Source organism: Mobula hypostoma, chromosome 20 (genome assembly GCF_963921235.1).
Source record: "Mobula hypostoma chromosome 20, sMobHyp1.1, whole genome shotgun sequence".
NCBI classification, from domain to species: Eukaryota; Metazoa; Chordata; class Chondrichthyes; order Myliobatiformes; family Myliobatidae; genus Mobula; species Mobula hypostoma.
Genome location: NC_086116.1, coordinates 9,976,640 through 9,989,846, shown reverse-complemented (window position 1 = coordinate 9,989,846; position 13,207 = coordinate 9,976,640). Strand labels below are relative to the sequence as shown.

The following is a 13,207-nucleotide window of genomic DNA, read 5'->3' as shown; positions in this document are numbered from 1 at the left end:
ACTATTTAAATGCCTTACCCAAGAACATTCGAGATGTTGATATGAACAATGACCGATCAGAGAATGTCAGCCTGGGATTGGTTTCAGTTGACCAATGAGTGTTAGTTGTTTCAGCTCGTTGTAATACTTCCTTCATGACGATGATTACCTGCAGGATTTGAGACAAGGGTTGACTTGGATTGGAACAGGCTGCTTCCATTGGTGACCACTCCTTCTTAGTAGTAGCAGGCTGTCACTTGCTTGTTGCGATGTTGGTTGCGATGTTGCTTGCAACTGTGCTCGTGCTGGAGGTTAGTTCAGTCAGGGTAAATCAAACACTTCCGGTAAGAGATGAAAAGTCTAGCTCTGTGTTTGGTGATCTGTCCGACAAACTTGGGCCTTTGGGAGCACATGGTCGCAACTGGTTGATGTGGCGATGCAAGTGACGTCTATCTACGATAACTTCGTAGACCACTTTCCCCATTTGTTTGACAATCTGGCCCGGTATCCAGGGGTCTTGCCCATTGTGATACTGTCTGGCCACACTGCAGATCCAGACATGAATGATTTCACCCTTCGACCAAGGTCAGTGTGGCTGCCTTTGAGCACCTGACCATCTGCCATCTTGGATGTGGTTGCTATGGCAGCATTGCATCCAACACTGTGCACAGTTTTCTTCACAAAAGCACTGGAGCTGGAGACTTCCTCTCAAGGCTTGGATGCGATGTGACTCGATATGTCAGCAGAAATGTGTAAAGATGCTCAGCCAATGTTCCTACCCCTCTTGATTTCAGAAGTGATTGTTTTAAGGTATCCACTGTTGGACAGTGGATGATAAGAGGTGAGCAGATGTGGATAATTCCACTGTTCCGGCAGAATACAGCAAACCGCTGTGAACTGAATTAGGTGCCATTGTCAGAAACGAACATTTCTCGCATCCCAAAGGGGCTGAAGATTTCCAGCAGATGTTGAATAGTAGGATGTGTCTTTGTTGACCTTTGGTTATTTGGCATAGGCGTCAACCAGGGCTATGCCACTTTAACACCCATGGTTCTTGATTTCAAAATCATATCTGTACTTGATGTCAAAATCATAGGCTAATAACATCATTGCCCACTTTTGTAGACATTTAGCACTATACATTAGGATGCCTTTCCCGAAGATGGACAACAGTGTTCTATGTCCTGGTAAAGTCAACTGTGAATGTGACTATTAAACTCCTTGTAGATTTTGATGGCTTTTGAAACTGCTTGCCCTTGTGTTTCACTGGCATTGAAGACAGTGAAGGATAGCAAAAGCCTTCTTTGTGACCATGGCATTGACATTTGCTGCAAATGTGTTTCTTTTATGGGCAGTTTCATGGATTTTTAGCCTGGACCACAATTGCAAAACCAGACTCTGCTACAAATAAAGAAGCATAATTTGATTATAAAGTGTAGCAGTTAGTGCAACGTGTCACTGAGTAACACAGGGGTTTGATTTACACCACCATCTGTAAGGTTTTTTTTTACATTCTCCCGTAATAGTCTGGGTTTCCTCCAGTTGCTCTGGTTTCCTCCCACATTCCAAAAAATCATTAGGATTAGTGAATTGAAGACATGTTACGTTGGTACTGGAAGCATACCGACATACACTGACTTGATTTGTTGCAAATGACACATTTCACTGCATGTTTCAAAATAAAGCTAAGCTTTAACTCCCACATAATGTAATCCAGTCTCACCCTAACAGGGGAATTTCCTTTGCTCCACCATTACCTTCTCTCACCTTGTCATCTAAACTAACTTTATTTTTTCTGAATGGTCTTAAACTTCAACCATTATTTCTGTTTCTCTCTCCACAGAAGTTATTTCCAGCATTTTCTGTTTTTGTTACACATTCACCATGCCTTGCTGCTTTGCTTGGGCTCACGAAGAACACTTCCCTGAGAAGGAGAGGAGTTAAATCCAGAAATGAGAGGCGTGCTGCTTCCTTGTATTTTTCTCTCAGTTACAGTTAACAGAAAATAAATCTTAGCAATCAGACATACAAGTGGTTCATCTGACAGGCTGGTTGCATATATTCTCAAGGATGCTTCCTGGAGTTTCACATATTACCTTCTCAAATTCCTGATCCTGTCGATTCATAAGGGTTTTCCATTGCTCATACAGTTCTACGTCATGGTGCTGAAAATCCTTCAAGGTGCCTTCTCTAATGATGGTTCCATCTTTCATCGCAATTATCTGGATGATAAAAAAAAAATGCCAGCCTCTTAGCTGAGCTGAAATTCATCTACTATCCTTAGAGAGTCACAGGCTTGAAAGATAGGTTACAACATGCTATGAATGTAGTTGGTAATTGGTTTATTGTTGTCATATGTACCAAGATACAGTGAAGTGTCTTTGAAAATCTGCTGTATGTGTCTGTAGACCTACCCCAAGAGGATGATGCTGAAAGTGATTTGTAAGGCACAAAGCTGTAAATAGTTCACAAAGGCAAATAGGGATGAGCAATACACGAGAGAATCTGCAGATGCTGGAAATTCAAGCAACGCACACAAGAAGTACCGGTGGAACGCAGCAGGCCAGGCAGCATCTATTGGTAGAGGTACAGTTGACGTTTCAGGCCGGGACCATTCGTCAGGACTAACTGAAAGAAGAGCTAGTAAGAGATTTGAAAGTGGGAGGGGGAGGGGGAGATCTGAAATGATAGGAGAAGACAGGAGGGGGAGGGATGGAGCTAAGAGCCGGAAAGTAGATTGGCAAAAGGGATACCAGGCTGGAGAAGGGAGAGGATCATGGGACGGGAGGCCTAGGGAGAAAGAAAAGGGTGGGGGGGGGAGACCCAGAGGTTGGGCAAGGAGTTATAGTGACAGAGGGAGAAAAAAGAGAGAAAAAAAGGAGGAAAGAAGAAAAAATAACAACAATAACTAAATAAATAAGGGATGGGGTACGAAGGGGAGGTGGGGCATTAATGGAAGTTAGAGAAGTCAATGTTCATGCCATCAGGTTGGAGGCTACCCAGACGGAATATAAGGTGTTGTTCCTCCAACCTGAAGGCTTCATCTTTACAGTAGAGGAGGCCGTGGATAGACATATCAGAATGGGAATGGGATGTGAAATTAAAATATGTGGCCACTGGGAGTTCCCGCTTTCTCTGGCGGACAGAGCATAGGCGTTCAGTGAAACAGTCTCCCAGCCTGCGTCGGGTCTCTCCAATATATAGAAGGCCGCATCGGGAGCACCGGACGCAGTGTATCACCCCAGCCAACTCGCAGGTGAAGTGTCGCCTCACCTGGAAGGACTGTCTGGAGCCCTGAATGGTGGTGAGGGAGGAAGTGTAAGGGCATGTGTAGCACTTGTTCCGCTTACAAGGGTAACTGCCGGGAGGGAGATCGGTGGGGAAGGATGAGGGGGACGAATGGACAAGGGAGTCTCGTAGGGAGCGATCCCTGCGGAAAGCAGAGAGAGGGGGGGAGGGAAAGATGTGCTTAGCGGTGGGATCCCGTTGGAGGTGGCGGAAGTTACGGAGAATAATATGTTGGACCCGGAGGCTGGTGGGGTGGTAGGTGAGAACCAGGGGAACCCTATTCCTAGTGGGATGGCGGGAGGATGGGGTGAGAGCAAATGTGCGTGAAATGGGAGAGATGCGTTTGAGAGCAGAGTTGATGGTGGAGGAAGGGAAGCCCCTTTCTTTAAAAAAGGACATCTCCTTCGTCCTGGAATGAAAAGCCTCATCCTGACAGCAGATGCGGCGGAGACGGAGGAATTGTGAGAAGGGGATGGCATTTTTGCAAGAGACAGGGTGGGAAGAGGAATAGTCCAGGTAGCTGTGAGAGTCTGAAGGCTTACTATCTCTTCTTTCAGTTAGTCCCAACAAAGGGTGTCGGCCTGAAACGTCGACTGTATCTCTGCCAATAGATGCTGCCTGGCCTGCTGCATTCCACCAACATTTTTTGTGTGTGCTGCTAGGGATGAGCAGTAAATGCTGGTCTTCTAAGTGAAACCAGAACTCCATAGACAGATTTTTAAAAAGCCATTGAGATTTCATCGATAGGTACAGAAAATAATCAGAAAGACCTCTGGAATGCTAAGTTTTATTTCTAGAGGTCAAGAATGTTCAAGTTGTGTAAATGGTGGGTTAAAAACTCATTCAAGGAATTGTGCAGGGATAAACCTGGTGAATACAGACCAGTCAATTTAGCCTTAATAGTGGGGAGATTTCAAAACAACTATCAAGGACAGAAATGTCAGTCTTCTGGACGCATGGATTGGTTACAGAAAGCTAATGTGAATTTGATGAAAACTAGTGTGGACTGATGAAGGGTTTTGGGCTGAAGTGTGGACTGTACTCTTTGCCATAGATGCTGCCTGGCCTGCTGAGTTCCTAAGCACCCTGAATGTGTTGCCTCGATTTCCAATATCTGCAGATTTTCTCTTGTTTGTGAACTTGTAAATGACTAAACATGTCCAGAGTCTGCTACCCTATATTCAGCATCCTCTTTTCTTTTTACTACCATATACTGCACTGAGATCCATCTCCTGCTCTGAGAAAACGAATCTCAGGATAGAATATGGTGACAGATACAAACTTTGATCATAAATTTAATTTGAACATTTACTACATCAAAGCACTTAACGCATGATATGAACTGCCTGAGTGACACACAAACAGAAGATGTTCACTGTATGTCAGTACATTTGACAATAATAAGTCAATTCCAATTTTGATCAAGTACCGGGGTTGTATATTTGGGTGTTCGAAGAAGTGTCAAATGTAACAATCACCACCACCATCAAGTTTGGAACAAACGGTATAACATTCGATAAGTAACAATATTAATGTTGCAAGATTATTTTTTACACTGGGAAAATAAAGTCTGGCAAGTAAAGGGGATGCAGGAAACTGGCCTAATGAGTAACAAGAATGTGATTTAAACATAGATCAAGGCCATTGCAAGTTCCTGCAGGTTAACTCAAGTAACCTCCTGTGTAATGAGTGAACTCCAGGGCATCTTCTGTATCTTGGACAACCAGAGGTGTAGGAAGTGTCATCAGTTGGAGGAGCTTGTGTTCTAAGCTTTGGAAGTTGAGTAACAGTTGGTCACCCCAGTATATCCATGAACTGAGTGCTTTGTGGATAGTACGTTTCCGGACATAGTGCAAAAAAATGCAGGCAGAGGGGCAATGGGGGACTGGCACACAGATGAAAAAAAGGAGCAGGCAGGCAGTTCAGGAGACCCCCAAGGACATTCTGTGCTTAAACCTTTATTTTGTTCTGGGCACAGCTAGGAGATAGATTTTCCCTAGCGTGCAACCAGGGCCAATTCTATAGTGTCATTCATGCTCAGCTTGAAAGGGTGAGAGGATAATGATAGAAAGAACACTGAAACCACATTCTTGAACTCTTGATTTTGTCTCTTCTATTTCTTTTCAAGGATCAAGGATCAACTTTATTCACCATATACATTTACATGTATTCGGGATTTGCTGTGGGGTGTTGGTCAGGATGTGAAATGCAAGTAACAACACCATTCATCAATTATAAAGAATTATGTAAAAAGTACAGCTTTGCATATAAATAAAAATAGAAAAAAGGCTGATAAAGTTCGAGGTTAAAGGACAGATATGGAATAAATGAGCATAAATAAATAAATGCCGGCATTTATTTACAATGTAAACAACATTATAAAAAGTGGTTTAAAGTGTCTACAGTGCAGTACAGTTACAGGGGTAGAGATAGATGAGGATGGGCGGGTGGGGGGTGCTATTTGCTCTCCAATACTTCGCAATTTTCCATTGCCTTTTACAATTGTCACTGTATTTCCTGTATTTATAATCAACATGCAGATGGTTTACTCTGTGAACTTCCTGCGAACAAGGAATTTCATTACAGCATGGTGTATATGAGATTAAACTAACGTCAATCTGAATCAGGCATGTTTCCAGAATGCTGTTTTGCAGGATCAGGATCCTGGATCCGGGATCCCTGTGCCAGGGTTAAGGTCATCATTGCGTATTTGGCAAAATATTCTGGGCCGGATGGAGTGGATGTGAATCGTTAGAGACTGTGGTCCATACAGTACTGTTATTAGTGATATAGACAGAACAAGAAGCTCCACAGGCAGACTTGAAGGAGCTAAGAAAGAAATTAAGGAGGACCTGAAAGGTGGTTATAAAACGCATGTAGGCTGCAGCTTGCTGGCATCATACTACATGGATGATAAAAAATCAAGATCTACATCAAGGCGTCAACTGCAAGACACGAGTCCGAATTGCTCGGAGTTCTTGCTTACCCAGTCAGCATGTGTCAGGTACTGCAGTTTATGTGTCACCAGAGCTACGGTCCGCTTGTCTTCTCGCAGGAATTTGAGGATTCCTTCCTGCATCAGGTGATCACTGAGGTGAATATCCAGGGCAGAGAAAGGATCATCCTGGTGGGGGTAAAACAAAGGGACACTCGAGCACTTACAGGAATAAACCAGTACTTCAGCCCCATGTTCAAACGTTTCTTAGTTAGTGACTGTAGTGGGAAAGCATTTAATGGGTTGTACTTACTCCAAGGGTCGAAAACTCCGATGTGACATTAGCTAGAAAATTCCCCTCATGATCTCCTGTATCTAACCCTTCTGCTGCCATATCTTCGCATTGATTGCCTGACCCCTCAGAGTCATCACTTCATCAAAACCCACTGAATAGCTGTGAAACAAAATTTTCATCCCCCATCTGCAGTTACTGTACAAACGTATATTTCCTCATGATCTGTGCCTCAGGCAATGTCAAGGAGAGTAACCTTTGATTCATAAAGGCAGAAGTGCATAGAATATATCACAGGGATAGTCAAGTTCAGCCCACAATGTCTAAGCCAACAATAATGTCAATTTAAACTAAATCCAACTACCTGCACATGGTCTGTATCCCTCCAACCTCTGCCTGTTAATGCTTCTCAGATGTTGCTACCATATCTGCTTTAGCACCTCACCTGTTCCAGATGCCTACCAATCTCTGCTTCGCAAATCTTCCATAAACTTAACCCCCCCCATCTTAAATCTATCCCCATCCCAAATATCTGACATTGTCACCGTGTGAAAAAGACATCATCTACCCTAACTATGCCTCTCATAACTATATATATTTCTATCAGGTGTTCCCTCACTCTCTGATGCTCCAGAGAAAACAATCCTAATTTATCCAACTTCTCCTTATAGCTAATACTCTCTAATCCAGGCAACCTCCTGGTGAATCTCTGTTCCACCCTCTCCAAAGCCTTCACATTCTATAATGCAGTGACCAGAAATGCACACTTTACTCCTGACCAAAGTTTTAAACAGTTTCCAAATTTATAGTCAATGCCCTGACCAATAAATGCAAGTATACTGCATGGTTTCTTTACTGAAACTCCTTGTGTTGCCTCTTTCGGATAGGTATGGACTTGCAACCCAAGATCCCTCTCACTGCACATCACTGAGGGTACCACCACTTACTGTCTACTTTCTTCTTACATTTGATCTCCTAAAGCGTAACACCTCACACTTATCCAGATTAAATTCCATCTGCCATTTCTCCACCCATCTCCAACCAATCTATATCTTCTGTACTCTTTGACAATGCTCCTCGCCATGCACAACTCCACCAAATCTAATGCCTTCTGCAAACTTGCAGATCAGACCATCGCTACTTTTGATTGGGGGGGTGGGTGACACGATAGCGTAGCCATTAGTGTAATGCTTCATAGTGCCAGCGATCATGATTGGAGTTCAATTCCCAATGCTGTCTGCAAGGAGTTTGTATGCTCTTCCTGTGACCGTGTGGATCTCCTCCAGGTCCTTCTGTTTCTTCCCACATTCCAAATACATACAGGTCAGGGTTATCAAGTCGAGGGCATGCTACTTTAGTGCAGGAAGCAAGGTGACACTTGCAGGCTCTCCACAGACTGTGCTGATTGCTGATACAAACAACGCACCGAAGGACCTCGGCCTGAAACATCGACTGTACTTTTTTTCCATAGATGCTGCCTGCCTACTGAGTTCCTCCAGCACTTTGTGTGTGTTGCATGCATCTCACTGTACATTTCAATTTTTTGTTGTACAAGTCACAAACTTCAAAAAAAAAACTAATCACAGACCTCCAGTCAGAATAACAACATTCCGGCACTACCCCCTGTCTTCTACGGCCAAGCTAATTTCAATCCAATTTACCAACTCTCCATGGATCCCATGCACTTTAATTTTCTGGATCAGCCGACTATGAGGAACTTTATCAAATGCTTTACTCAAGTCCATATAGACAACAACCACTGCACTACCCTGATCAATGTACTAGAGTGGGTGGAGAGGAAGATGTACAGGACTATAACTGACCAGCTCTAAGGTTGGAAACTTTGAGATTGTTTTCCCTTAGACAAGGACTAGTGGAGAAATGTCTGACGTGTATGAAGTTTGAAGAAACGAGATAGAATAAATATGAAGTACTGATTTTCATGTGCAGAAGCCAAAACAAGCAGCCATAGATTTAAAAATAATTGTAAGAATTAGAGAGGGAATGAGGGGAGAGGGTGGTAGAGGTCTGGTACTCAGTGCCTGAAAGAGTGGTACTGGCACACATGTAACATTTATATAATATTTCATGTGTACTTGAAGAACAGTGGCTTGCACAGATATGGACCAGGTGTTGGAAGGAAGGATTAAGATGGAGGTTTCTTTTGTAACCAGCACGAATAACACAGATTGAAGGGATCCCGTCCATGTCCAGGATGGTTTGGGAGAGCTGGCTTACTTAAATACTCAAAGGCACAAGAACTGAAAGCCAACACAAGGCAAACTTGTGGATTCAATCCGGAATGGGGAGGATTAATCATTCAGGACGGTTTTAGCTATTCTGAATTTTAACCCCCATTTATCCACACCTGATCCACAGGCTGTGGCTGCTTACTTTGGAACTGAAAAATGATTGAGGGACAACATGTGGGGCCTAGAAGAGTATAAATAGAGTGGATGTATTTCTCTTAGTAGCTGGGTCAAAAAGTCAAGAAGCCTAAAGTAATCCATTAAAGGATTAGAAGAGCGAAGAAAGAACAACGGTCTCCTCCTTCCTTGTGAGTAGTGTGATCTAGAACTTACGGCCTCATAGAGCAGCACAGGGAGAGTCTCATCACATTTATCAACTGCTTGGATACACACTCAGTGGCCACTTTATTAGGTACACCTGCTCATTAATGTAAATATACATTCAGCCAATCATGTGGCAGCAAGTCGATGCATACAAGCGTGTAGACATGGTCAAGAGGTTCAGTTGTTGTTCAAACCAAACATCAGAATGGATAAGAAATCATAGAATCAAAAGTTGGTGCTAGATGGGGTGGTTTGAGTATCTCAGATCTCCTGCTGATCTCCTGGGACTTTCACACACAGCAGTGTCTGGAGTTTACAGAGAATGGTGTGCTAATCATACGGATATAGTGAGTGGCAGTTCTGTGGGCAAAAACACCTGATCAATGAGAGAGTTCAGAGGAAATGGCCAGCTGGTTCAAGCTGACAAGAAGGTGACAGTAACTTCAATAACCACACATAACAACAGCGGTGTGCAGAAGGGCATGTCAAATCTTGAAGTGGATGGGCTACAGCAGGTGGTACCTAATAAAGTGGCCACTGAGCTGTATACTTGAAGGGCCATGATCAAGCATATACTGAGTGGCCACTTGATTAGCGATCACCTGCTGTAGCCCATCCACCAAGATTCGACATGTTGTGCATTCAGAGATGCCGGGTGTGGTGTTGGAAGGTGAGCTTAAATTGGGAATGTCTTTCTTTTAACCAACACAGGTGGTGGGCTGAATGACCTCCTATTGTATCATAAACCTTCAATGGTTCTTTGATCCCAAACTGAATGAAAATCTATTCATCTTTATCCTACTTAACTCTGAGTCCACAGCCTTTTTGGTGGGGGCGGGAGAAGGCAAAGTTCAGATTTCCACAACCCTTTAAGTAATAAAATCTACCAACCTGTCCTAAAGTATAGAGATTGCTTCGTTGTACCATACAAAAACGATTCTCTTGATTGGTTTCTACATTTTCAGCAGTAGTCGTTATGCTGGGATTAACAGTATGGACATGTGGTCAGAGAGGCCAAGATAAGGGTGTGGGATGGTTTTGTAAGTACCGTGTCAGTTTGTATAAACATTGTCCAGTCTGTTTGTTTTCCTTCATGGTCATGGGGACGAGTTGGTGGAATTTGGGTAAAATGTCCTGCAGGTTAACATGATTGGAGTCTTCCGCAATTATCAAAGAGACAGTCCAGATGCTTGTTTTTAGAGAGCTGATGATACTGCAAAGCTCTCCTTTGGCAGTTCTGCTCGGGTCGGAGGGGATGGGAACAGCATTAATGAACACAACAGGAAACTCCCTGAGCAGCTAATGTGGCCGGCGTTTAATTGTAAGATGTTCAGTTGCCCCAGAACTGTGATGCTAACTACAGATGTTACTACACATTCAGATTCCAGCACAAGTGAATACAAAACCAAGTAAATTCAGCCCATTAGCTCAGTATCGTTGTGGTAGCAAACCAACTATTATGGCAATCTTGTTCTTTAGTTAATTCAAAAATCCAGTGAAGTGTATGACTTTGAACATTTTCTTGTCTTCAAAGATGAGCAGTTTAGAAATAGAAGCATTGTTAGTTAGCAAAAGAATACCAGTAACAAATTTCATTCCATTTTAAGTGCTTGTAAAATACTCATTAAGTACAGTTAGTTTACATAACAACATAAGACATTAAACAGAAGTACAATTACAGAGAATGTTAACTGTTCATTAGCTTGGAATTATGGAGAGGATGGTTCCAGTAGCGTAGTAGTCAAGGACCACAGGGCACAGCCTCAGGAAATCCCTTTAGAAGAGAGTTGAGGAGGAATTTCTTTATAGCAAGTGATCGGTGAATCTGTGGAATTCATTGCCACAGATGGCTGTGGAGACCAAGTCATTGATATACTTAAAGCAGAGGTTAACAGGTTCTTAATTAAACACACACATTCTGCAGATGCTGGAAGGCCAGAGTAAGACATACAAAATGCTGCCTGCCCTGCTGACCTCCTTCGGCATTTTGTATGTGCTTTGTTTAGTGAGGGCATCAAAGGTTATGGGGAGAAGGCAGGAGAATGGGCTTGAGAGGGATAATAAATTAGCCATGGTGGAATGGTAGAACAGAATCAATGAGCCAAATCGCAAAATTCTGCTCCAATGTTAGGGATTGTGGACAAATGTGGAAAATCAAGTTGGTGCTGGATCCCAGGAGAACAAACTTGCAGAATGCCTACAAGATGGCTTACGGTTGAGCTCACTGGGAAAAGGCAATTCTGGATTGAAAATTGTGAAATGAAGCAGATTTTATCAGGGAGCTTAAAGAAAAGGAACCTTTAGGAGTCAATAACAATATGACAGATTTTACCCTGCAGTTTGAGAAGAGGCTAAAATCAGATGGACTATTATTACAGTGGAGTAACGGGAACTACAGAGTCTTGAGAGAAGAGCTGACCAAAGATGATTAGAACGCTGACTTGCAGGGATGACTACAGCAGCAATGACTGGTGTTTCTGGGAGAATTTTAGAAGACACAGGACTGATTCATCTCAAAGAAGAAGTATGCTGAAGGGAGGATGAGGCAACCGAGACTCATAAGGGTAATCAAAGACAGCATAAAAGCAAAAGAGAGGGCATACAATATAGCAAAAATTAGTTGGAATCTAGAGGATTGGGAACCTTAAAACCAAACAAAAGGCAATTACAACTGCAATAATGAGAGAAAAGTTGAAATACTAAGGTTAGCTAACCAATAACATAAAAGAGGACACCAAAATCTTTTTAAGATATATAAGAAGTAAAGGAGAGGTAAGAGTGGATATCGGACCACTGGAAAATAATGATGGAGAGGTAGCAGTGGAACGAAGAAATGGTGGACAACTGACTAAATATTTTGCATCACTCTTCACTGTGGAAGTGACCAGTATGTCAGAGCTTTGGGAGTGTCAGGACAGAGTGCAGTTGCTATTATTGAGGAGAAAATGCTTGGAAAGTTGAAAGATCTGAAGGTAGACAAGTCACCTGGACCAGATGGACTATACCCTGTGGGTTTATGCAAATATTAGCATTCATTTCAAGAGGTATAGAATAGAATATAAAATTCTGAGGCTTTATAAGACACTGATAAGTCCACAAACGGAGTACTGTGAGCAGTATTGTGAATCTGTGGAATTCATTGCTAAAGACGGCTGTGGAGGCCAAGTCATTGGGTACATTTAAAGCAGTGGTTGATAGGTTCTTGATTAGTAAGGTTGTCAATGGTTACAGGGAGAAAGCCTGAAAATGGGGCTGAGAGGGAAAATAAATCAGCCATGGAACGGTGGAGCAGTTTCGATGAACTGAACGGCCTAAGTCTGCTCCTACATCTTAAGGTCTAAAAAGATATCACTATTGCCTGTGCCAGCTCTTCTTTTTCTCTGCATTGCTCCAAGATTTTCCTTTTTAATATCCAATTCCTTTTCCCAAAGTTACCATTGAATCGGCTCCTGGCGCATTCAAGATCATAACAGTTTTTCCTAAAAATAAATACCAAAGAATTCATTTCTGGATCTTGATCAGGTGAAATATTGCATTGTTCAAAGTGAGACAAGAGCTTTTCACCCAGGAGAACTGCTCAACTCTCTTCTCTTAAGCTGCATAACTGATGATCCTGAGTTCCTGTTCTCTCAGCTGTGACATAGAGATATTCCAGCAGCTGTAAATGTTGATCAAAAAGCCTAATGCTTAATGATAGCACTGAAATGGCCACAAACAATTTAAAAAGTAGGTTTCTGGAAACTTGCTCTATGTGTATTGGTTCCATGTATAATTAAATGGAACTGGGACGATAGCTGGTAGCAGGGAGGAACAATACACAGGCTCTTTTACAGGCGGTGTGTCTGATACTCCCAGTGTTGCATTGCTAAAAAGATGAGAATCAACACAATATTGATTCAACAGCAAACAGTTTCAATCATTATGAAGCACTTTACATTTATAAAAAGTTTTGTCCAAGTACAATTTATTGTTCTCATAGGAATACACACACTGGATGTAAATTTCATGATAAATTAACTTTTTGCAGTAGTATCACAGCACACTGCAAGATGAAGACAAGTATAACTTACATGTGTGCAAAATCTGCAATAAAATAAACATAATGACACTAGAGATTGAGATAAAGAACTGAAATATAGT

The 13,207-nt window shown here is 42.4% G+C and overlaps 1 protein-coding gene across 7 annotated transcripts in view; it reads right to left on the bottom strand.

Moving 5' to 3' along the window:
• LOC134359321 (ATP-binding cassette sub-family C member 9-like) overlaps nt 1-13,207 on the bottom strand; it is a 199,682-nt gene that overhangs the window by 67,989 nt on the left and 118,486 nt on the right. For all 7 annotated transcript variants that reach the window (XM_063072379.1, XM_063072377.1, XM_063072373.1 and 4 more), the window contains 2 exons: nt 6,254-6,391; nt 2,076-2,201 (listed from right to left, as the gene is read on the bottom strand). In XM_063072379.1, coding sequence (XP_062928449.1) covers nt 2,076-2,201; nt 6,254-6,391 — 264 coding nt within the window. The remainder of the gene's footprint in view (nt 1-2,075; nt 2,202-6,253; nt 6,392-13,207) is intronic.